Here is a 24308-nt window from a genome sequence, read left to right as displayed (position 1 = left end):
CCAGTTCCCACAACCCATAAAAAAGTTTCTTCAGAATAATAAAAAATAGAGACTAATCCAATTTGTTGGTTTGTTTCTTCTTTCTTTTCCCAGTCACTTCAGTTACCTGAACTCTAAAATACAGGAATACAAAAGAATGAACCACAGCAATCAGCTGTTGTTTTTCTACTTGAGTCAGTCTTTCAGTGGATAAGCTGGACACCGTAGGATTTATAATGAAATCAGTGAACTCAAATTCAGATACATAAATTTCGAAATTAAACTGAAACTCTGTAAAAGCTTAAAGTCTAGTCCCATATAAAATAAAGACAAAAATGCTCTTTGGAAAAGGCCCTACATTTAACTAATCAGGAAAAACTGAAACACTATTTTTGATCCCCTTAGATGTAAGCAGTAAACATGGCATATTTTTCAAACACAGAAACAGCAAACTTAAGGTAAATATAAAGTGAGGACTACTGCATCCACTCCAAAAATAAACCTAACACAGCACAAGACAGAATGTATTCAAATTCTAGTTAGCCATTAATGTAACCAGAATCCATCACCTTCTAAAATGTCTAACTTACACTAAAGTCAATTAAAGAAATCCTCAAAATACAGACTCCAGCAAAGATTTAAAATGACCTTTTATGCTGAGGAGTTATAAAATTTTTAAAAGATTTCGTTTTCTTTTAGCTTTTGAATCCAGTTTCCAAAATTAAGGCCTTAAACTTCTGAGCAACTAAAACTATGGAAAACCAGAAATTTGCTTGAAAAAAATCTATCCGGTTTTCCTCCTAAAAAGGACTAAATACAAATATTATCTCACAAAATGTTTATTATAATCACAAAATAAAGAACATTACAGGCAGCTTTAATGAGGCCAGCGTCATTTAAAAAAAAAGCATTCCTTGTCTAATAACATATACAGCCAAGGTTAAAACAAGCCACAACAAGAAAAAGCCATCTGCACCTTCCGTGCGTTAGAAGATCCTGTGGATGTCTACACTATCACAGGTAAATCACTGGTTCCTTTGAACTCAGGTCTTCTACTTGCTTTGGCCACATGGCCATCAATTCCAGGCAGTGAATCATAACATGTGCATGTCCACACGCACCTCAGACATGGACCCCATTCCATTACAGGCCAAGCGATGAAGTACTTAAAAATACATGGAAATGTAACATTCCATTCAATTCTACTAATGATCTAGGACTTGGTACTGAGATCACTGGGAAACTGTGTGTACCTCAGAGCTCACTACTTCATTTGTTAGAACTACCCGACCGTTGCGTTAGGGTTCAAGTGGACACCATCTCTACAGCTTCTCCTTTATCTAAAGCAACATGGTCACACTAGTTTATGGTATGGAAAAACAGCAACACAAATAAAAGAAATTCTTTAAAAAAAAAAAAAAGCTGAAAGTAGCTTTCACGTTCTCTCTCGTCAAGATCTATCAACAAATATCCTTCATGAAACGTACAAAATTCACAATGAATCATTTAATCTTCCTTGTTTGGACATTTATTTGTTTATAATACATATTTAAACAGTCACAGAAATCCTGGTGAAGTGAAAAGGTTTCGTTGCTAGCAGGTTAACTAAAATAAGTATCAAAAGGATTCAAGAAGAGAGATTACAAACTCTTGAGTGTTCCTTACAACAGAATTCTTTAACTGCAAAGACTACGAAAAACGTTAGAGTAACAGATACCAGATGCGAACGACAAATACCAACCTTGCTCATACCCGTTTCCTGGAGAGGGGAAGAAGCGGTCCCTCCGTGACGCACCATGTGGCTGGGCGGTCCAGCCCGTGGGGCTCTGTGAGGGCTGCTGGCGGCCATCCCACCCCCATTTCCTGCCCCGGCCACGGACTAGCTCCCTGTGTTTGCACCCACCCATTTCCACTGACTAAGGCTCCTCACCCACTTTAGACACAGAAGTTCAAAGAGGAAGTGGGAGCCAGTAGGCACGACCACCCCAAATCAAAATGCTTTCATATTTTGCAATTACTGAAATGGGAGAATTCAGTGGCTGGGGATCACACTGGTGACGGTCTTACCTCTAGTTCACACATATATACTCATGCACAGACACTGTATTGGCTCCCACATTTCTCTCTGGGTACCCACTTCTGCTCCTTGCCTCCCTTCTGTCTTGAGAAAAAGCATGGTATTTTGGTTGTAGACACTCTCTCCTTGATGTTTGTGTTATCAATAGTTGAATGCTCACATGACTCGCATCCAGCCGTACTCCCCGGAGTTTTTGTCTGTTTCACTCTACCTGTTTCCGGTAACGCTGTGCTACCCCTGCTTCCCCAGACAGGGGTACAGCATTTTCACAGACTAACCCATCAGCTTCTCTGGGATACTTTGACCTCATGGTGATGACAGCTGTTTTCTGGATTTAGGGATAGAATAGCACGGGGGCAGGTCAGTATTTCTTTGCGGTTTTACAAGAATCTGACTTTCCTTTCCTTTTTTTTAAAATCAAAGAACTGAAATATATCTGAAAACTCTGATTCTCTTCAATACAAGTTGAGACTATTTACAAGAGGATAAAGCAGTTTAATGTGACAGTACTTAACTGAATAGAGAAAAGTATACTGTCGGCCCTTGAACAACATGGTTTGAACCATGTGGGTCCATTGACGCAGGGATCTTATACAGTACAGTAGTGCTATGTAGTTTCCCTTACTTGTGATTTTCTTAACATTTTCTTTTCTCTAGCTAACCTTATTATAAGGCTACAGTATATAATATATATAACATACAAAATATGTGTTAATCAACTTGTTTATGTTATCGGTAAAGCTTCTAGTCAACAGCAGGTTAGTAATTGGGGGGAGGGGCCGGGCTAAATGGGTGACGGGGATTGAGGACACTTGTTGGGATGAGCACTGGGTGTTATATGGAAGTGATGAATCACTAAATTCTTCTCCTGAAGCCGATATTTCACTACATGTTAACTAACTAGAACTTAAATAAAAACTTCAAAACAACCCAGTAGGCTATTAGTAGTTAAGTTTTGGGGGAGTTGAAAGTTATACATGGATTTTTGACCGTGTGGACGATCGGTGCCCTTAACCCCCACACTGTTCAAGGGTTAAATATAATAAAATGCACTTAAGTGGCTTCATTTGTCTTCTGACATTTTACTTATAACATCTGAAAAAGGAAGTACTTTCAGTACTTTGTAAATAAACAGCTAACTTCTATGCTGGAGCAGATTCCTCTGCTCAGAGAACTGCTGCTTTTTAAAGTTAAGATATTACCTTTCCATAGTCAAGTAACACAAGAAAGCTACAGGAAGATAAAGCTGAAGAAAAAAAAAAATCACATTCCATACGTGACAATTAGTCACACTGTGCCTGCTCCGCAGACCCTGGCCCCGCCTCCCGCGGCCCTGGCCCCGCCTCCCGCGGCCCTGGCCCCGCCTCCCGCGGATGCTAGCTGGGAGGAAGAGGAAAGGGACACATCGTGGCCCCATTGAGGACTCGGGGATGCCAGAGCGCGGCATCCTCCTTGCAAGCGAGAGGAATTATCTGAGTAACAAGGAAAATAAGTCCATGTGTTGCAATTCATGTTTTAAGGGTAAAAACTGCCTGCGAATTGAGAAAAGCTAGAGAAATAGGAGTAAATACACCATGTATTGTGCTTACATTTCCAACACACCAAAGCGGGCAGCAGCCTGAAACAGTGGGTCTGAAGGTCAAAACACGGCGGGCGAAGAAGCCCCCTTGCTACGGAAACCATGTCTGAGTCACGGACACTAGTTCCGTAGTCTTCTGGCTACAGCAAAATCACCCCCAAAATAATACCAGTAATAATAAAGCACACCAGTTTGCCTTCTGACTCTTACTTTCATCCCATTTTACAATGAGTACACAGAGCATTTCATTTCAGATCTCGCTTAGATTGGAAATAACACAAAACAAGATTTGTAACAGAAATGACTCGGACTCCTTTTGTTTCCAAACTGGTGGGTCGCGGTGGTTTTTGTCCTCAAGTCATTCTGTTACACTGAAAACTTCTAATAAGAGCTGACAGTTATAGGAGCACATTTACAGAAAGCGGTCTGGTCAGCACATTAAACCTACTCAGATGATAAACACGGGAGAAAAGGTTGATAAGGTAGAAGTGCAAAATGGGACACTGCCCCATCCAGCCAGAATTAAGTTAAGCACTTAGAAGAAGAGCAGGACCAAGCAAGAGCTGGAGTCTACGGCTAGGAATATTGTGGGTGGGCGAGGGCATGGAGGTAGCCTCCCTGGTTTCCAGAAGCAACTGCCCGGGCAGCGGGTGGCTAGAAACGAGGGCTGACTGGGGCTGCTCAAGCTAATTTAATACACGTGGTGTGTTGTGTTCACAATGTGCAGAAACTACACTGCGTCAGCAATCCCTGAATATGGGACCACGGCAGAAAAAGGCACCTCTGTCTGCACTCTAGGAGCTGACATGGCTAGAACCCAAGATTCCATTCTCTTCTAATTCCAATGCTCCCTGTCATTGCCAAATGCTTCTAGATCCGAGGTTATCAGCATGACAGAGCGGACAGAATAATGAACCAGCCCTTGGGCACTCCTGCCTGGAGTCCCCATTCTGCCCCTTACTGGGTATTTGTTTCTCCAACTGTACAATAAAAGGTTGATCAAAGGACCTGTAACATTCTCTGCTACGAAAACATCCTACCAACTAAGAGGTTACAGGATGCACTTCTAGTCTGTTCTTGGCTAAATTTAGTCATGATTTTACTGAGGGGTGAAGCAATGACATTCCCATACATTTTAGTATCAATTATTAACAGTTCAGTTGTTGCTCTTAAATACTTCATGGAGAATCGGGAATCTTCTCCACCCTTCCACCCACTCCTCTTCTCCGTGTGCCCCAAAGCGGGGATTATTAGAAGCAAATAGGTCGGAATAAAAACCTCCAAGCAGGGCAGATGTACGGGTGTAACAAAGTCAAATGCTTGTGTGGCTCCGTGTTCACAGCACAGCTCGGTTCCATGGCGGCTGGGTGGGAAAATGACTCACCCAAGATTCCTCGCCATCTCCTCTGGGAGATCAGCAGACAGGGGCAGGGTGGTCCGACCCCAGCTAAGCATGCCTGGGGTCCTGTCCCTATCCCATGTCAAGAGTGAGAGGAATTCCAGGACTTGGACTCGGGCTGGGCCTTGTGCTAAACCATACATTTTCCAATTCCACTCTCAGCACCAGCAGGTGTGCGGAGCAAGAGGCCAGTTATGAGTAAAGTGGCACCCTTGATTCCCTGTGTCAAGCATTACTTGGGTACAGATGGTCCACAGGACATTTGGAAGAGGAGTAACTGGCAAATGCCACTAAAACCTTCCTTCATCCCATTACATTCTCGAAAGTTCTGGAAAGGCTGAACGCGCACGTGTGAGGAGACGGTAGAAGGAGATCAGCACGTGTGGCCACAGCTGGGATCAACAGAAGAGACCCTCTGCTGGGTTCCAACAGGCACCGTTGGGAAACTCCTGGAAGGACCCATTCCAACAGCAACGGGAGTCAACATCTAAACGGGGAGGAAATCAGAGATGAAACGGAATGCTGACTGTGCTCAACCGCGATCAAGTGGTTCCCAAGGGAAAGGCTGGGTGGGGTCTTCGGAGCCTGGGCTCCACAGACAACAAACAGAAGAGATTCGCCACCTCATCCCTGACTGCTTTTACAGGTGGGCTAAGAGCCAGGATGCGTGGAAATGGACCTGGAGAACAGAGAGGAATCAAGCGGAATGCTGTGCTCACAAGACATCTAGTTCCCAACACAACTGAGAGTCACAGGCTGGAAGGCTCAGGGTGAGCCTAGCAATATAATCATGGGATCTCTCCCTGAAGACACAGCAGCTACACAGGAGGTTAATACAGAGAAACTTCCACTTCTGGGGAAAGGAAATACAAGAACCTTTCCCTATTCCTTCCACTAAATACCACTGAAACTCCTGGGCATTATACATAAAACAGACATTAACAGACTCTGAGAAGCAGAGAGAAGGCGGCAGGCTGGCTAGGGACCTCAGGAACCTGGAACTCAGTGATGAGTTCTCTCTGTTTCTTTCTGCCTCATGTATCTCCCCCATTTGGAGCTGAAGAAACTGGCAATCTGGAAACACCAAAAGATAAGAGACAAAATAATAATAATAATGGTAATCCCCAAGAAAAGCCTGCTATCACTAGCCAAAGGACCAGGGAAGGGTCAGGCTAACAAAAGAGAAAACTTTTTAGGATAATGACAGCTCCAGCCAACCACCACAGAAAACACCACAGCCCCACGCCCACCGGACCAAGTCCCAGAGCAGCCCAGACGTCCACCCTCTTCGGGCTGTAGTAAGCTGTCCCAGCACCACTGCCAGGATGGTGTCAGAGAAAGCCAGTAGGGAAGAGGGGTTTTCATCCCTACATCAAGTGACAGAGTCCTTCTACCAGCTCAAAGGTGTTTTAAGAAAAGTCCCCAAAGCAATCTCCAGGCCCAGATGGTTTCACTGAAAAATTCTATCAAATATTTAAAGAAAAATGAACATTAACTGCACAGTCTCTTCTAGAAAATAGAAGAGAACACTTCTCAATGCCTTATATAAAGCTAATTCTAACCTGTCCAAAACCCACCAAAGACAGTATAAAAAAAAAAGAATATAAATGTAAAACTCTAATGCAAAATATTAGCAGATAAACTTCACCAAATATAAAAAGAATCATACAGCCTGAACAAGTGGGATTCATTCCAGGAATGCAAAAGGGATGGCTCATCCCTGAAAACTCAATATAATTTATTTCCCCAAACACTGAATCGAATAAAGGAGTTCAACAAAGTCAGGGCGGTACATGATAAATATAGAAAAATTAACTGTATTTCAATATAGCAATAATGAACATGTCAACACTGAAAAACAGAATACCATTTACAATTGTTAGCAGAGAAAAAAGAGCAAAACAAGACATTTAGAGGACTCGTATGATGAAAACCACAAAACAATAAAAGGAATCAAAGATCTAAATAAACGGAGAGGGGAACCTGGGCGGCTCTGCCAGCTGAGCACGGAACTCTTGATTTTGGCTCAGGCTGTGATCTTACAGTTGTGGGACTGAGCCCCACGTCAGGCTCCGCACTCAGCATCGAGCCTGCTTGTCCCTCTTCCTCTGCTTCCCCCGATTCACGTACATGTTTTCTCTCTCTCCCCACCAAATAAATAAATTTTTAAAAATCCTTAAAATAAATAAATAAATAAATGTTCACGAACTGAAAGTACTCAACATAGTAAAGATATTGATTCTCCCCAAACTGATACAGGTTTAATGTAATTCCTATCAAAATCCCAGAAGATTTTGCAGATATAGACAAGACAATCCTAAAATGTATATGGAAAGGCAAAAAAACCAGGATTGCTAAAAATAAGCCTGAGTGTCGACTATACTTCAATTAAAGAAAAATAACTATTTTGAGAAAGAAGAATAAAGTTGGGCATACCACTTTATGGTCACTATAGTCAAGACTGCGTGGTGCTGGTGGAGGGACAGACATGTAAATCAATAGGACAGAAGCCAGAATCCAGAAACAGCCACACACAACCACACCCAACTTAGGGGCACTTAGCTGGCTTAGTAGGCAGAGTGTGCAACTCTTGATCTTCAGTTTGTGAGTTCGAGCCCCACACTGGGCATAGAGATTACTAAAAAAATCATATATATAAGTGTGCGTATATATATAATGTGTATATATATCTATACACACACACATATATAGACACCCCCAACTGATACTCAACAAAGGTGGTAAGGCAATTCAACAGTAAAGAACCGCCTTCTGGACAAATGGTATTAGAGGAAGAAGATGTGCACAGGCAAAATAAACAACAATAAAACTCAGTGTAAATCTCATACCTTATATAAAAATAACCCAAATGGATCATGGGCTTAAATACAAAAACTAAAACTATAAAACTTTAAGGAAAAAACACAGGAAACATTTTTAGGATCCAGAGCGAAGAAAATTAGGCTTGACAGCAGAAGCACGAATTGTAAAAGGGACAATGGATACAATGGACTTCATTAGAATTGAAAGCATTTGCTCTGCTAAAGACCTGTTTAAGAGACGCAAAGGCTCTGGGGCACCTGGGTGGCTCAGTCATTAAGCGTCTGCCTTCCAGACCACCATGCCGGGATCCCGGGATTGAGTCCCACATCGGGATTGAGTCCCACATCGGGCTCCCTATTCAGAGGAAAGCCTGCTTCTCCCTCTCCCTCTCCCACTCCCCTTGTTTATGTTCTCTCCCTCACTGTCTCTCTCTCTCTCTGTCAAATAAATAAAATTTTTAAAAAATTATTATTTAAAGAAAAAAAAAAAAAGATGCAAAGGCCCAACCAGGAGAAAAGACTCGCAACCACATACCCAGCAAAGGAGTAGTATCTAGAATACGACAACAACTCCTAAAACTCAACAGCTAAAGGACGCAAACATTATCTAAATAGAAAATGGGCAAAAGACTTGAGATATTTCACCAGAAAGAACATCCAGAGGGTACGTGAAGAAACACATGAAGAAGGACGTTCCACATCATTAGCTACTAGGAAACTACAAATTAAAAACATGACAGTTATCACACACCTACCAAAATGGCTAAAATGGAAACCACCACCACCAAAAGCTGACAAGGGAGCAAAGAAAAGGCATCACCAGTACCCTGCCCAAGGAATACACACCAGTTCAGCTAATCTGGAAAACGGTTTCTTAAAAATATAAACGTGCAACTACCATACGACCCAGCAACTGTACATGTGCGCATTTATCCCAGCAAACTCCAACTCATGTTCACACAACCACCTGTACACAAATGTTTGCAGCTGCTTCATTCGTAATGACCCCGAACTGCCAACAGGGCAGACTGTTCTTCAAAGACCGAAAGGGAAACACCCCGTGGACAACCTCCCCGGGAATCCTCCTCAGTGATTTCAAAGAACATCCTCCTGGTGCCTGCCGCAACCTCTGTGAGTCTCCAGGGAATTACCCTGAGTACAAAAAGCCAATCCACAAAGGTGAGACAGTATGGCCCCATTTACAAAGCACTTCTGAAATGACAACGGAATAAAAACGGAGAACAGATTAGGGAGGGGCTGCTGGGACTTAAGAAGTGGGTGGGAGTGGCTCTAAGAAGGCAATCCGAGAGATCCCTTTGGTGATGGAATATTCTGTAGGCTCAGGGCACTGTTGTCGATATCCTAGTGATGACAACTGTTCTACAGTTTTGCCAAGTGTACTACTGGGGGAAACTAAATAAAGGGTATTTATTTCTTATATGAATCTAAAATTATCTCGAAATGAAAAGTTTAATTTTAAAGTCAGTGATTTGAGAAGACCCAGGACATCCGCACAGAACTCTACAGCATTATCAGACAAAACTTTCAAGTAATTATGGTAATTATAAGTAGAGGCGGGCAGCGGGTAGGAAGGGAGGCGCAGGGCGGGCAGGAGGGCGGGCAGGCAGGCGAAGAGCCCCACTGCCTGTGAAGGGGTACACCTCTCTCTAGGCCTGGTGGAGTCGAACGCTGGGAGTCAATGAACGAGGGGCAGTCGTGCCAGGGCCCTGAGGTCACACCCTTAACTTTCACAACCAACAGCGGCGGCAGGGGCAGTGTAGGCACCCGCTGTGAACAGTTCCCTAACTAAGACCACTCTGCAGACCTAGGGAACCCTGCCCCGCCAAGGGCTCAGTTAGTCCAAAAGAGAAAAGGAGCAGCCTGCAGGCACGGGCTGACCTTGCACCAGATTCCTGCTCCAGAAGGAACGGTCAAAGGGGGAGGCCCAAGGGGGCTGTTGCGAAAGCAAGGTAGTCCGCCCTCTCAGTCCACCAAAGACTTACCGAGAACGTGGAGGTCCAGAGAAATGGAGAGTAAGTGTTTTAATTACCTGACCGTAGAGACAAGAAAGGAAAGATGGGGTTCGGGAAAGGCCGGGCCTTGAGGGGCCTCAACTTCTACATTTTGTGAGAAGATGTCGTGTTTTAAGAGCCATTCTCAGGGAAGTAACAGTTTACGCCGGGAGATTTTTTTCTCCAGTTGAATTTAAGGTCACCAACTGTAAACGGACGGTCACGCGAACGGCAAACCGGAGAAGACGAGATGGAAGAATTTTCCCGCTTCTCTTCTGCTCTTCCTGTCCTCAGCCCCCACCTCCACGACCAGCGGTGCCAGGTGCCACACCAGGTGCCCGCAACGCATGAGGACGCCCCTAGCTTCCACGACCCCTGAAGCGGGTACAGTGACAGCCATGAGGATCCCACAGACATCCCGGACTGGGGAAGGGACTCGGGGCTGGCTGGATCAAACTGAGCGCTGGTGAAGTAGCAGCCAGGGCCCCCACCCCCACGGAGAGCCACGCAGGCTGGGCTGCCGAGCGAGAGACCAGGGGAACCCTGCTCGGGCCTAGTCCAAGAAGGTCAGGGAAGTATGCAGGGTCGCAGAGGTTCTGGGCAAGGACCCCGACAAGACAAGGGGAAGTGGGGAACAAGCAGAGTGTACCCTGGGGCACATTCAGCTCTCCAGCTGGCCGTGCCTGGACGTGCAGGCAGCTGAGGCTTGTGACTGTAAACATGAAGTGAGTGGACACTTAGCCAGGCACAGTCGAAGAAAGAAAATGCAACTGCTGGGGGACAGGAGTTGGGGGAACGCTTGGCTCGGTGTGCTTCTGGCCCCAGAGCTCATGTTATTCAGCCGTGACTCACTCCTAAACATTCCAGGTGAAACGTGTGAGCAACACTATACACCTGTCCCAGCAAAAGGCAGAAGTCAAGGTAAAACAGTCACGCACACGAGAAAAGATGTTAATTTCCCCCCAGTGTGACCCTCGTTTGGCTGCGGAGCCAGACCAGTCAGTGGAGAACAAGAGATGGAGATATCCATGGAGGAAGGGGCAGGCCTACCTCCCCGCCTACATCCCTTCTCCTTCCTCGAGAAGACGAGATCCCGAAGAGAACAGAGCCCACGGGAGGGCAGCTCAGCATGCCTGATACGGAGCAGCACACAGGATGCTGGAAGGCGGTGAGAGCCCCCGGAGCCAGAACCGCATCTGCCACGCCGCTCAGAGCACCAGCAGACCGAGAAACGAGGCAACACGACACACGCAACGGAGGGAATATCACCTTCCTGATGAAGCCGTGACAAGGTAAGAGGCCCCAGAAAGAACCCAGGCCCTGTCACCAGGATATGCTGGAAGAGCACGTCAACCCCCGCCTTCCTGAACCAGCCACTCTCCCCCGAGTGTCCCACCGTCTGAGCCAAGGAAACCCAAGGCCGAGAGAATGCTCTCAAAACTCTCATTTCCACCTGCACTAAACTGAATATCCAAAGAAAAACACAATGGAGGTATTCTTGGTCTTTTGGTCGCCCAACTCAAAATCCCACCAAGAACTCGACTCAGGAGTCGCCCTGGAGGAACGGATCGTGACAACTGAACCCGACGCCAAGACGGCAGCATCACCCCAGCCAGCAAGATACAGAGGCAAGCGAAGGAAAGCTCAGCTCGCTGCCGGGTCTCCACAAACACAAGTGCGAGCCAGCGGGTATCAGCTCAAACTAGGACCCAGCATGTCCAATTTCACAAGTTCTCTGCTTTGGACAATAAATCGTACGGTCTCTCTAACTTCAATCTGGTTCACTGGACATACACAGTTACTTCCATTCCAAATAAGTATCATTATCTGTAAAACGCTGCTCTATTGGCCCAAGGATGCCTCATAGAGAAAAACGACAGAAGATAAAAGGACTCACTGATGCCCACGGTCACGTGTATGTACTTCACCAACATCAACCTACACTTCACCTCCCCCCTCCCCAAAAAAAGCTGTAAAGAAATGCAAAGGTATTTTCTACTCAGACGGAAACGGTTTTCCATCTGTAGCTTAAAGTCACTGTACTATTACTAAAGATACTTCTGGACCGACATCATAAGTAAGCAGGCACACCATATAAGTGGGCACCAATGAAGTCTGTTTAACTGTACAAGGCAGTAATTCTAAATAACATAAGGATTTTTTTTTAAATCTCCAAATTGTCATTAATAACTCAACAGGTGATTTAACCTGACTTGAACATTTCATACAAAGGCATGATCCTCTCATTGGTCAGATCTCAGACTTCCTGCATATATGCCTACAATTACAAACTCACTTGCCCTAAATCTGAGGTGCCATTAACTCAACTAGCACACAGTTTGTCTTTAAATAAAAAAAAAAATGGTGGCTCAGTGGGTTAAAGCCTCTGCCTTCAGCTCAGGTCATGATCCCAGGATCCTGGTATTGGCCCCACATCGGGCTCTCTGCTCAGCAGGGAGCCTGCTTCCCTTCCTCTCTCTCTGCCTGCCTCTCTGCCTACTTGTGATCTCTCCCTCTGTCAAATAAGTAAATAAAATCTTTAATTAAAAAAAAAAAAAGCACCTTCCCTTTCAATATTGTACAACTCTATGAAAACTTTTCTCTTGCGCATCACACACACACATACACACACACAGCCATCTGACTGAGCCCCCGCCCCGAAAATTGAGGACAATGTATAGAGCACTCATGTCTACGGATTCGTCACCGAAACACCAAAATGTAAGGGATACTCTACTTGTCCACTCGTATCTGCAGCCTGCTGGAAGTGTGTAGCCAGCGACGTCTCGTCCTGGAAAACCTCGTTGCACTCCAGACATTTCAGACTATGCCTGCACAGCTTGGAGGGGTCCTCGTCTAGAGGCATAGCTGGAATGATGGCCGTGCTCGAGGGAGCGGATATGACGGTCCCGGTAATGCCAGACTGAATTTTCGCTACAGTGTGTGTGCTGGCCCCCACGGAGCTTGGAAGAGCGGACGATGGAGTAGAAGTATTGCTTGACGGAGAGACAATCATTTGATCAGCTGGGACTGGCTTTAAGATCAAGTGGGAGCACTGCATCACAACCCCCTTTTCCTTGTGTCCGCGGGCGTGGGAAAGGAGACTGCACTTGTTGTAAAAAACGAGGTTCTTGGTACAGTGGTTACACGTTACTTCGATGCGCACGCTGCGTCGGTCGTAGTGTTGGGTCAGGCTCTTTTCGAGGGCAAAGGAGTCCCCGCACTCCAAGCACTTGTACCCGCGGGTCGGTAACGTGATGCCTGCGTTGGCAGGAGGACTGAGGTTGGGGATGTAAACTGGGACTGGGTTGACGCTGCTCAGCACCTTGTTGAAAGCTTCCACCACGGAACTCTGCAAGGACGACACCACCTGGACCCGAGACACCTTCTTGGGTGGTTGAGAGGCCGCTGCATTGATTATTGCCTGCTTTATTTGCTGCTGAGGTTTGGTTAGCACTTGGCGGAGCTCAGAGGTGGCCTGGGCGCCCTGAGGCAGAAGGTTAAGGTTGGCGAGGTGCACAGTCTTTGGCACGAGTTTGGCGTTGGCCAGGCTGGATGCTGGCACCACAACGGTTTGCTGCTGGATGGCGTTGGCGGCTTTGATGATGGCGCTGCTGGCACTCTGAACGGAGGCAGCAGATATGACCGTGGCTTTGACCGTCGTGTTGTTAGCGAGCTTCAGATTGATGACCTGCGAGCCCGCCGTCTTCACGGCAGACACTGGGAGGAAGGCGGTTGCCACGGGCTTAATGGTGACCTGTTTGGGGGTCAACTCTGCAGGGGCGACCGCATTGGTGACCACCGCCGACTGCAGAGGTGCTCTGGGCGGGGAGGAGAGGACAGCAGCCGAAGCCGGAGCGGACAGGAGTGACGTCACAGACGCCATCACAGAACCTGCCTGCTCAGAAGGCTTTTTCCCAGAGTCAAGATCGACCTCTGGTAACACCCTTGTCACTGTTCTCTTTATTTCTCCAGAAGACGTCTTAATGGTTTTGATGCGGACTTTGGGGATTGCTGGTGTCGACCCTGCGGGAGAGGACGGTGACCCCTTGCTGCTGTTCTCACTGGAGATGCTCCGGGGACTGTCCGGCTGCTTCAGGGACGCTTTTTTTGTCCCGTCGATGAGGCTCTGGGATTCAGGAGACTTTTCTGTGGCTCTGGGACTGTCATTCGCTTCCTTAGGTAACGGAGAGGACCCCTGGGAGTCGGCCACCGGCTCTTTGCAGGAGTCAGAAGCAGCCTTTTTAGCACTCAGGGCTGCTATTGCAGCTATACATGAGGACAGCTTGGATGATGGCTTTGACCGTGACAGGGCAACACTGCCGAGGCCCGGGTCGCTCTTCTCCGAGCTCGGCTTCCCCTCGTGGGCCCGATTTTCAAGCACCTTTTCAGAGTTTTCCTTCAGCTTCTCCTCTGCTTTTCTGGCTTTAAAAGGTTCGTAAACACTCAGATTCATGGAATTTGTTTCTGTTTCTCTCTTAACAGCTCTGTTTTTATCTAAATTGCCTGCAGGAGAGATTCCAGTTTTGCTCCCGCTGTCCCCTCCCAGCGCCTTTGGCTTGTCATAGTCCTGCTGGGCAGACGACCCCGTCAACACGTTCGACCGGAAACCAGAGCGCACGTCCTCCTTGTCTGGGGGGTCGTCCACTTCTATCTTCTCGTCGTCCTCAAACTCTTCAGCACTTGAGATGGGGCTGAACTGGCTGAACGTGGAGTCTTTCAAAGTCACCTCTGAGGTAGGCGCATCTCCTTTCAAGGACTTGGATCCATCTTTGCCGTAACTGTCGAGAGAGGACCCGGTGAGAAACCCGTTGTGTAAGCCGTTGCCAGTGGGATTGTGGCCGTCTTTCTCGGCGCCCTCGGCGGAGTCAATGTTCCGAACGTTCTTCACGATGACACTGACGCCCACGTCGGAAGAGGAGGGCGTGTGGGAGTCCTCGTCCCCGTGCGCGTTCTGCTTGATGTGGCTTTCCTGGTCATCGTGCGCAGACTCGATGGCTGCTTTTGGATCGACCATATCTGGGATGTCAAATGCTGCCAGGAGGTCATCAAAGTCTGGGGTCTTCATATCCCCCATGGTCATGAATTTGATCAAACGTTCTGTCAAACGAACAGAAATAATTCCATCAGCAAGGAACACTCTATAATGATGAGATAAAACATCCCTCTAGGACTTACACAGGGATGATCAGCACGAACGAGCGGGTTGGTAATTGCGCTTCCGAAAACTAGGAAACTCTGAGTGGACGAACACCCAGAGAACATGTACAAAGCCTTGGTAATTACAGCTTCAAGCCAATTTCCCCAAAATGCTGCGCGGCATTACCAGCACGGCGGCTCTCAAACAAGAATGAAGTTCACTGGCACAGGTACAGCACAAAATTTGTCCTTTACCACTGGATTCATCACAGTTTTCACAAAAAGCTACTCCCAAACCTATTTTAATCTCTACAGCACTCAATTCCTCTGGCACAATGTGCGCGATTATGGTCACCATCACATTTGGCCTATCCCATTAAAGGGAATAGATGACAATCAAAAAACCAATTACAGATTTCAATTCACCCACACAACACATGAGCATCCCAGCCCACCAGGGGCTATCTGCTGCTAATCAAGTTTGGCCCGAGATTTAAAAAAGAAAAAAAAAATTCCTAAGAAGCTTTTTTAATCAGTTTTTATCAAATCCTAATTTTCTCTATTATGTTTGGGGAAAGATTTAAAAAAAAAGGTTAGCATCCCTTCCTTCTCCCTCCTTGGTTTAGTGCTTTCAGTGCTGAAGGTAACATAAGGTCATCTCCTAACTGCCACTCCACTGGCACAGATGTCGTCCAGCCGACTGTGGCTGCCGGGCCATGGCCCTATGGCTGACGCTGCCCTCGGCGCGTACACGTGGACCCGAGGGCATGGCAGAGCCTGGGAGAGGGCAGGCCTTCTCCTCTGCACTGGGGCCAGATTGGGGTGGGTCACATTCTGTGAAGTGCTCCCATTAATGTCAGCAAACTCCTGGGCGGTAAAAGGACAAGAATTTTAGGAGAAAGGATGGTCATACCCATGGCTAAAGATGAATGATTATAAACGCATGAAATGCTTGGGGTCTTTAAAGGGTACCCTTCACCCCATCTGCAGAGGACACAGGATCGTAGAGATCGTAAGAGAAGCTCCACTACCAGAGAGATCCCTCTTCCTGCCTGAACCTCAGAGCACTCTGTTTCTATGCCCTTCTGGTGTGTAGCCCAGCACGTGTGTGTACTTGTCTCTTCATACCTACTGATCTGTCAGCTGACTGCAGATGGCAATGTCTCGCTCATCTCTGCACCAGAAATGCCACATGACTAACACACCACGAGCCAGGGGCCAGCACACTGGACTGATCAGAAAGATAGGCCCAGGCCCAGATCATCACTCCCTAGCTCTGGGACCCTCAGGAAAGGAGGGGACCTTTGGACCTATTCCTTCTTTCTGCTGTGGAGGGAGGCAAGCAGTCAAGAAAAGAAGGAAAACAGGAAGCAAAGTTCAATGTCAGAAGGGAAGAGCGTTGCAGCTGATTTTAGGCAACTTTCAATGCAAGAATCAGCCTAACTGATCTAAATACATTTATTCCTAAGGCTCTTTCATCTTCAATACTTACTACTGTTTCTCCTTTGAAGTTAGTTAGTTAGTTAGTTAGTTATTTGACAGAGAGAGATGACAAGTAAGCAGAGAGGCAGGCAGAGAGAGAGGGGGAAGCAGGCTCCCTGCTGAACAGAGAGCGCGATGTGGGGCTCGATCCCAGGACCCTGAGATCATGACCTGAGCCAAAGGCAGAGGCTTAACCCACTGAGCCACCCAGGCGCCGCCCCCCTCGCTTTTTTTTAAGATTTTTAAAATTTATTTTGGTCCTTCTTTAAATCTTCTTTAAATCACTGAGAAATTGTCCTCCACATTCTACCGAAGTATTTAACGATTTTTCTTTTGGTACGAAATGCAAGAGATCATACATTCCTTTTCTTTTCTTTTTTTTTTTTTTTAATTTTATTTATTTCTTTGAGAGAGAGAGAGGCACAAGCAGGGAGAAGGGGCAGAGGAAGCAGAAAAAGGAGACTCCCCACTGAGCTGAGAGTCCGACGGAGCTCATCCCAGAACCCTGGGATCATGACCTGAACAGAAGGCAGACGCTTAACCGACTGAGCCCTAATCACGCATTCCTAACAAAACCTACACGGGGGCAAGGCAGACTTCCTACTGAGATGACAACAGGCATACCACTGAAAACACAGAAACCTCAAGCCCATCAGTAGGCGGTAACACACCCCCCTTGGCTTACTCACGGACTTTGGGACACATCCCAACGCTGCTCATTATCTGGGTGGAAAACTATGACTGAAGAAGAAATTAGCAGGCTTGGTTCAACAGGAGCCATAGAACAAATCACCTTCCATTCATGTTTGTCCTGGTCAATACAGGACTGAAGAAGTCACATATACCTTTCTCTACATGGTCTGCTTGGAGAGAAAACACCCCAGGGCCACCCTTCTCTCAGACGGATGCCTGCGGGACACACAGGGAATACTGTATCCTCAGCATCAAACTACAGCCCCGAGAACACAGCAACACTTCTAAGTTGATACTGTTATGAAAATATATATGACGAGTCATACTCACTGCAATTGTGTGATTATGATTTTCTTTCTAGAATGAAATTGAACATTTAAACTGCAGAATACAGGGAATGAAAAATCCATCTGCAAGATAATTCCCACGCAAGAGTCCACCCACTTAGGAATAATCCCAGAATGTCACTATATTTATTTTTAAGCAGCAAATGGCAATTGTAAGTGAAAACTCATGATAAAATTACCATTAAGGGGGCACCTGGGTGGCTCAGTAGGTTAGGCGTCTGCCTTTGGTTCAGGTCATGACCTCGGGGTCCTGGGATACAGCCCCACGTTGGGCTCCCTGCTAAGCAGGGTGTCTGCTTCCCCCTCTCCCTCTGCCCTTCCTCATGCTCGTGCATGCACACATGCTCTCTCTCCCCCTCTCTCTCAAATAAACAAAATTTTTAAGAAATAAATAAAAACTAAAAAATAAAATAAAATAAAATCATCATTAGCAAAGCACCCAGCCCCTGTGGTTGATCTCTACCAAGCACGCTGACCAAAGTGTAGAGATCACGGTTTTTAGAGAACTTAAGACAAAGAATCACCAACTACTGCCCAACTCCCACCAGAGCAGAAACGGTCTGAAGAGAGTTGAAACACTGCGTAGTGTTTAAGCCACCACTTATCCAAAGCTTGGACCCACGCTCTAGACGTCCCAGGGAGTGTACAGGCTCTGTCCTCTCTCCATCCTTTCTTTACGGTGACACTGGATTTATGTCACGTGCCCTCTCCTTAGACCAAAAAACATCATCCAGTTTCCCATCATTCATTCCCGAGGGCAGTCGGTTCAGGAACAAAAAGAACATAAAAGGCCATTCAAAGACTCACAGGTGGTAGGCCCAGGACACACAATTCCAACAGATGACAAAAGGTCTCCCGTAGAACAAAGCCTGCTTTGCAAGTGACAGCTTGGATCTGCAATGTGACTGGCACCCATGGGCAGGCACCCGTGGGAGACTAACACGTGAACCTCATCTTCCTCTCCTGCTGACACGAGGGCCCTGCTGTCCCACCCACACGCAGGGACGCCCACACTACCGCACAGCGTTCTGTCACTCAGTCAGTGGCAGGACAGTGTCCACCACGTCGCCCACGTCTTTTCCTGTCACTTCAGCACCCCCACCCAGCCAAAGCAGAGTGAAGGCTTGGAACACCCCAGAGAGGATCCCCAAAGCCTGCGAATGACCCCAGGGGTTGAGAGGACATTCGCCACGCAGGAGCAACTCTCCCTCCATCGAACCGTGGGTGCACTCCCTGCTCTCCCGTCCCTCTGTGTCACTTAAGATTTATACTTTCTCAGCAGGAAGGGGGTGGACTTGAGGGCGAAATCATGGGACCTTCTGAAGAGCACTAAGGTGATGGCAACTTAGCGGAGGTTTCAAAAACTCTGAATCAGCCCCGCTGGTGCACCTGAAGGAATCCAGATGTGAAGGTCACAGACATAGGACAGGCATGAAAACCAGAGTGCAAAGCCCAGCACGTGCACACAGCACTGGCACTGCCTGGAACCTAACATCATGGGCGGGGGGGACCCGCGTCTGCAGGGCTACAGAACCAATGTACGGAACACCGCTCTCTGTAACTTCACACTTCTTACTTGGTTTCCGGAAATGTTTGTCATCCTCACAATCCCACTACCTATCACCTGCTCCCTTCCAGCATTCTGGAAGGCAAGAGCAAATTCTCCACTTGGGGGAACAGAATGTTTAACTCCCACTTCATTTCCCAGTTATATCAGGTACAAAGAGAAATGTTTATGTTTAAAAGTTTTCTCTCCATTTTTCATCCTGGTCCCTAAGAACCACTGTGCTGAAAACATTACAAAAATAAATTTCAGGGCGCCTGGGTGGCTCAGTGGGTTAAGCCTCTGCCTTCAGCTCAGGTCATGATCTCGGGGTCCTGGGATCGAGTCCCGCATCGGGCTCTCTGCTCATCGGAAAGCCTGCTTCCCTCTCTCTCTCTGCCTGCCTCTCTGACTACTTGTGATTTCTCTGTGTGTCAAATAAATAAATAAAATCTTAAAAAAAAAAAAAAATTTCAGTCTTTTCTTTTAAAGATAATGGACAGGGGTGCCTGGGTGGCTCAGTAGTTAAGCGTCTGCCTTCGGCTCAGGTCATGATCGCAGGGTGCTGGGATGGAGCCCTGCGCCGGGCTCTCTGCTTCTCCCTCTCCCACTACCCCCTGCTTCTGTTCCCTCTCTGTGTCTCTGTCAAAAAAAAATTAATAAAATCTTTTAAAAAAATGTTTTTAATTAAAAAAATAAAAGATAATGGACAGGGAACTTGCTTGAGCATCTCTTTCACTGGACAGCTTGGTCTTCAGACAGAATTACCTTTAGTTGTTGTAATAATGTCTTCTATTTCATGCATATTCCATAAAACATACCTTCCTTCAAAGGCACCAACAGTCTTTTAATTTAAAACTAAACCCCATATAAATAACCTAGGATTCACTAATAGCATTTGTGCCTAATGCAGAATGTCCTTTTACCCACTGGAAATACTGGGGAGGGGAGAATGCTAGGCCTATTTACAGAAATGGAAACTAAAAGAACTCGAGTCTGTCATGTGATCGCTTTATTCTCTCCTATGACATGGACAAAACATTTCCTTTCTTACCAAAGCCTCTTAAAATTATAGAAAGCTATATCATCTTTGTTGGCCAAAGTCAAGAGTTATCAGGTCCAAGAAAAATTTAAGAAAAACCTATTCACCCTTCATCATCCTTCGTACACTTTGTGATGAAAGAGACCGCTCTTCCGGGACCTGTTTTCCAGTTTCATACTTGAGACCAGCGGCGTAAAAGGCTCAGGGATCACTTAGCCGGGGAGTGCTAACTTCAGATCACCCCCGGACACCCGCCTGCCCATGCCTGACCCAGCCTACATCCAGGTCTGACCCAGCCGCCGTTCTGCATCCAAAATGACCATGCAAAGGCCAATCTGGACAGCGAACACACATCAAATCCACCATTTAAGTGGAGAAACTGACATTTTAATTTCATGAAAACCAATAAACTCCAAATCATAATAATCCTAAAGAAAACCATAGTACACACTGACCACCTTGACAGTCTTCCACAAACTTCCCGAAGAACAACTGTGATAACAGAAGCCCTGTTATTCTTCTGGGGGACTATGTTCGTCACTATTTTCTAGCACCGTCTGGACACCGAAGCCCTTTCTGAAGAAATCACTCACTGAGTAATGAACATAACTCATACTTCTAACCTCCTTGTCTTTCCTTCAAATATAAAACGTTTTTGTTTTTCCTTTTTTTGAATGTAGTCTCCACACACAGCATGAAGCCCCAAAGCAAGGCTAGCTCACGACCTTGAGATCAAGAGCCGGTTGAGCATCTGACTCTTGATTTCCGCTCAGGTCATGACCAAGCCCTGCATCAGGCTCCACTCAGCAGGGGGTCTGCGTGGGATTCTCTCTCTCTCTCTCTCTCTCTGCCCCTCCACCTGCTTTGCTTGGTCTCTTTCTCCCCCCACCAATAAATAAATAAATTTAAAAAAAAAAAAGACATTTTGCACACAGGATGAAGAGAACAGAATATACATTTTGCTAATTCCATGTGAATTAACAAGAAATTAGTAAATATAGTTGCTATTTATCCATAATAGATTTACTTGTTTCACTAAATCCTCCTATTCATCTTGGTATGATCCTTGTATCAATTCTCAATAATGCAGATACTTTGGCCAAGGTAGGGTGTCCTTTTTCAGTTAATACTTAGCATTCCTGGGGCTCCTGGGTGGCTCAGTGGGTTAATCCTCTGCCTTCAGCTCAGGTCATGATCTCAGGGTCCTGGGATCTAGCCTCGGATCCTCTGCTCAGCAGGGAGCCTACTTCCTCCTCTCTCTCTGCCTGCCTCTCTGCCTACTTATGATCTGTCAAATAGATAAATAAATATTTTAAAAAAGAAACTTAGTGTTCCTGATATGAAATATAACTGATGGGAAAGTTCAAGCCCCTTCTTGGAAATACAGACACAGCACCACAGTATTCAGGGCACAACCTTGAGAGACACAAGAATACCAGCCCTTCCCTGTGGTTCTTCTATGTACTGCCCTCAAGGCAATACACACAGGCACCTCCCTGCCCTCGTGGCCCCTCCACTCTCCTCAGCCCTTCAGGAGAAGCCAGCAGAGCATCCTGCCACATGAGCAAAGGGTCTCTACAAACCTCAGCCCTTCCAGAAGCTCAACTTGCAATTTTTGGCCTATTTCCCATGTCACTGCGCCTGAGGAAGGTCCCCCTTAGATCCAAACTCTCAAAGCGCAGCCATCTTGAGCTCCTTTGCTTTTCCCACCGAGGTTCTCCAGTGGCCAGGAGAACTTCTAGAGAAGACTGCAGATCCCTGTTCTTTATCCCCGCCCCTGGGGAACCCCAGTCTCCCCTGGCTCCACGAAGCTCTCTTCCACATTGCGGACTCCCACGCTGCCAGCAGTTCCTAACCTTCCTTCTTTTTTTTTTTTTTTTTTTTTTTTTTTTTTTTTTTTTTTAAAGATTTTATTTATTTATTTGACAGAGAGAAATCACAAGTAGACAGAGAGGCAGGCAGAGAGAGAGACAGGGAAGCAGGCTCCCTGCTGAGCAGAGAGCCCGATGCGGGACTCGATCCCAGGACCCTGAGATCATGACCTGAGCCGAAGGCAGAGGCTTTAACCCACTGAGCCACCCAGGCGCCCCCCTAACCTTCCTTCTTACCTGCTTCATACCACCTTCTCCCTGCCGTCAGCTTCAGAGACGGCGGGCATCAGACGAGACCTCTCCTAGAGCCCCGCCTACCTTCTGACCTTTCCCCCTCCCGCACAGCTGGCCATCGCAAGCCAGTCCTCCAAACCCACTGCGAGCTGGCCGCCCCCCTCTCCTGTCCTCTCCACCACGCCTGTCATCTCTACCTGCTGGCTTAAAGAGGCTAATCTTAGCCCGCAGACCCTACTGTCAGTGCCCTGTCTCGTGGGCACGCTGCCTCCAGGCAAGTGCTCAACAGCTGGGACAAATTAGGGACCTCTAGCTCCGTCCCGGCCCCTCTGCAATCCACTCCTGAGACCACCGCTAAAATCCAGGCTGTAGGAAGGCATCTGGAGGTGGAGGAACAGTTCTGTATCACCATTTTTGGGGTGGATATGTATTTCTTTGTATTCGTGGAGACTCAAAGAATTTACTCCATGAAAAGAGGGGCGGAGACGACCAGGAATAATGGGAGGCCCAAAATGTAGAGCAACAGTAACAAAGGACCGAAGTCCGTCACCGCCAACAGTATCAGCGTGTGGGAGGAGGACGGAAGAAAGAACTCGCTGAAGCCCCGAGAAAACACAATCCTGACCGTATGCTGTAAGGCCGCAGAGGAGGGAGACGTGCACATACTCTCTCCTCCGCTTAGTACAAAAACTGCCGAATCAGAGTAAGGTCTGCGATCTCGTTAGCAGCAGAGTACCGGGGAGAACTGCTCCCCTGTGACCTGCGGTGACGGGGTCTTAATGACGCAGGGTGGTCAGAGCCAGCAGGGTAAAGGGCTCCTGGAAACTCCCTGTGGTATCTTCGCGGCTCTTCTGTAACTTATAGTGACTTCCAAACAGCTAAATGAAGACAGTACTATCATTTGGTCGTGTACAGCTACTAAACAAAAATCAAGCAAGCGCATCGCGGCTGGAAAACGCTCCGTACCACGACCCCGTTCCGTGGCCTGCGTCCTTTCCCGCCGCCGTGGTCTTACAGCAGAATTCCATGCCCCAGGCATCTTTGCCTCTCGTGAACCCCACAGCACCACCAGGAGCCCACCAGACTTCTCCTGACTCCCTGGCTCTCCCCTCCCCCTGCCTGGGTCCTGTCTGACTCTATACTTCCCTGTGTCCAAGGGCAGCGGCAGCAACTCCCACGGTCCCCACCACCTGCCCGTTCACAGAACTCAGGCACTTCCGCATTCAGCCCTAATTCTACCTGCAGAGCCACCTTTCCGACCTGCCGGCTTCGTGCTCCACTTGGCTCCCCCAACTGCTTGGCAAAGTTAACCTAAAGCCCTCATGTTCCTCCCAACCTGTTCCTCCTGAGCCCTGTCCGGGTTATGTCGATGATTTTCACCTTTTCTGTGAAAACATGAAAAGCCCTCAGGCAGCATTTCACAAGCAATGAAACAGACGTGACTTCTGTAGGATCTTATTAGGCTTCTCGCCAACACAAGGCTGAAACACACATAGTAAATGCTGGTTTTTCTACACAGGAACAGACCCCTTGCAGCAGGGTAGCTAATTATCATGCTAATGAATTATTCTAAATCTCTGAAAAGAAAAATGCGGCAGTCCCCAAATTCTGATCTAACCAAAGGTCCTTTTTTTCTGATCCATGAATACAAATGCCAAAATGATTTCCCAAAAGGATATACCAATTTCTGTTGCTTCCTTTATGCATTAAAAAGGAGTTATTTTAAGCTCAATCTGCCTCTCAACTTCATAAATATTTATTAGCAAATATCTAAGGCAGCAAAAAGATAACTTATTACATACTGATTTCTACACTATTGGTTATTAGAAAGTTTGAAACTTTTCCCACGTGGTTTGCTTACCAGTTGTAAGAGAAGTATTTGTTCACTGAATAATGAATGGGTGCAGAGGGAGATGATGAATATCCTATTTACTTCTTTCTGCTGCTCTACGAGGTAACTTACCAACCTATGCTCTTGTCGCTTAGCGAATAATAATCAGGAAAAGCACACAAAACCCATCCATACAGTTTCCTAAAATAAATTAGTTTCTATGGACAAACCCTGATGAAGAGAAGGAGCATTCAACAT

The 24308-nt window shown here is 46.8% G+C and overlaps 1 protein-coding gene across 9 annotated transcripts in view; it reads right to left on the bottom strand.

Moving 5' to 3' along the window:
* Nucleotides 1–24308, bottom strand: part of ZNF532 (zinc finger protein 532) — a 105585-nt gene that overhangs the window by 43169 nt on the left and 38108 nt on the right. For all 9 annotated transcript variants that reach the window (XM_059409751.1, XM_059409753.1, XM_059409748.1 and 6 more), the window contains one exon: nucleotides 12606–14968. In XM_059409751.1, the coding sequence (XP_059265734.1) occupies nucleotides 12606–14951 (2346 nt within the window). In that variant the 5' untranslated portion in view covers nucleotides 14952–14968. The remainder of the gene's footprint in view (nucleotides 1–12605; nucleotides 14969–24308) is intronic.

The sequence above is a fragment of the Mustela nigripes genome, chromosome 8 (genome assembly GCF_022355385.1).
Source record: "Mustela nigripes isolate SB6536 chromosome 8, MUSNIG.SB6536, whole genome shotgun sequence".
Taxonomy (NCBI): domain Eukaryota; kingdom Metazoa; phylum Chordata; class Mammalia; order Carnivora; family Mustelidae; genus Mustela; species Mustela nigripes.
This window is presented reverse-complemented; position numbering and strand designations above follow the sequence as displayed.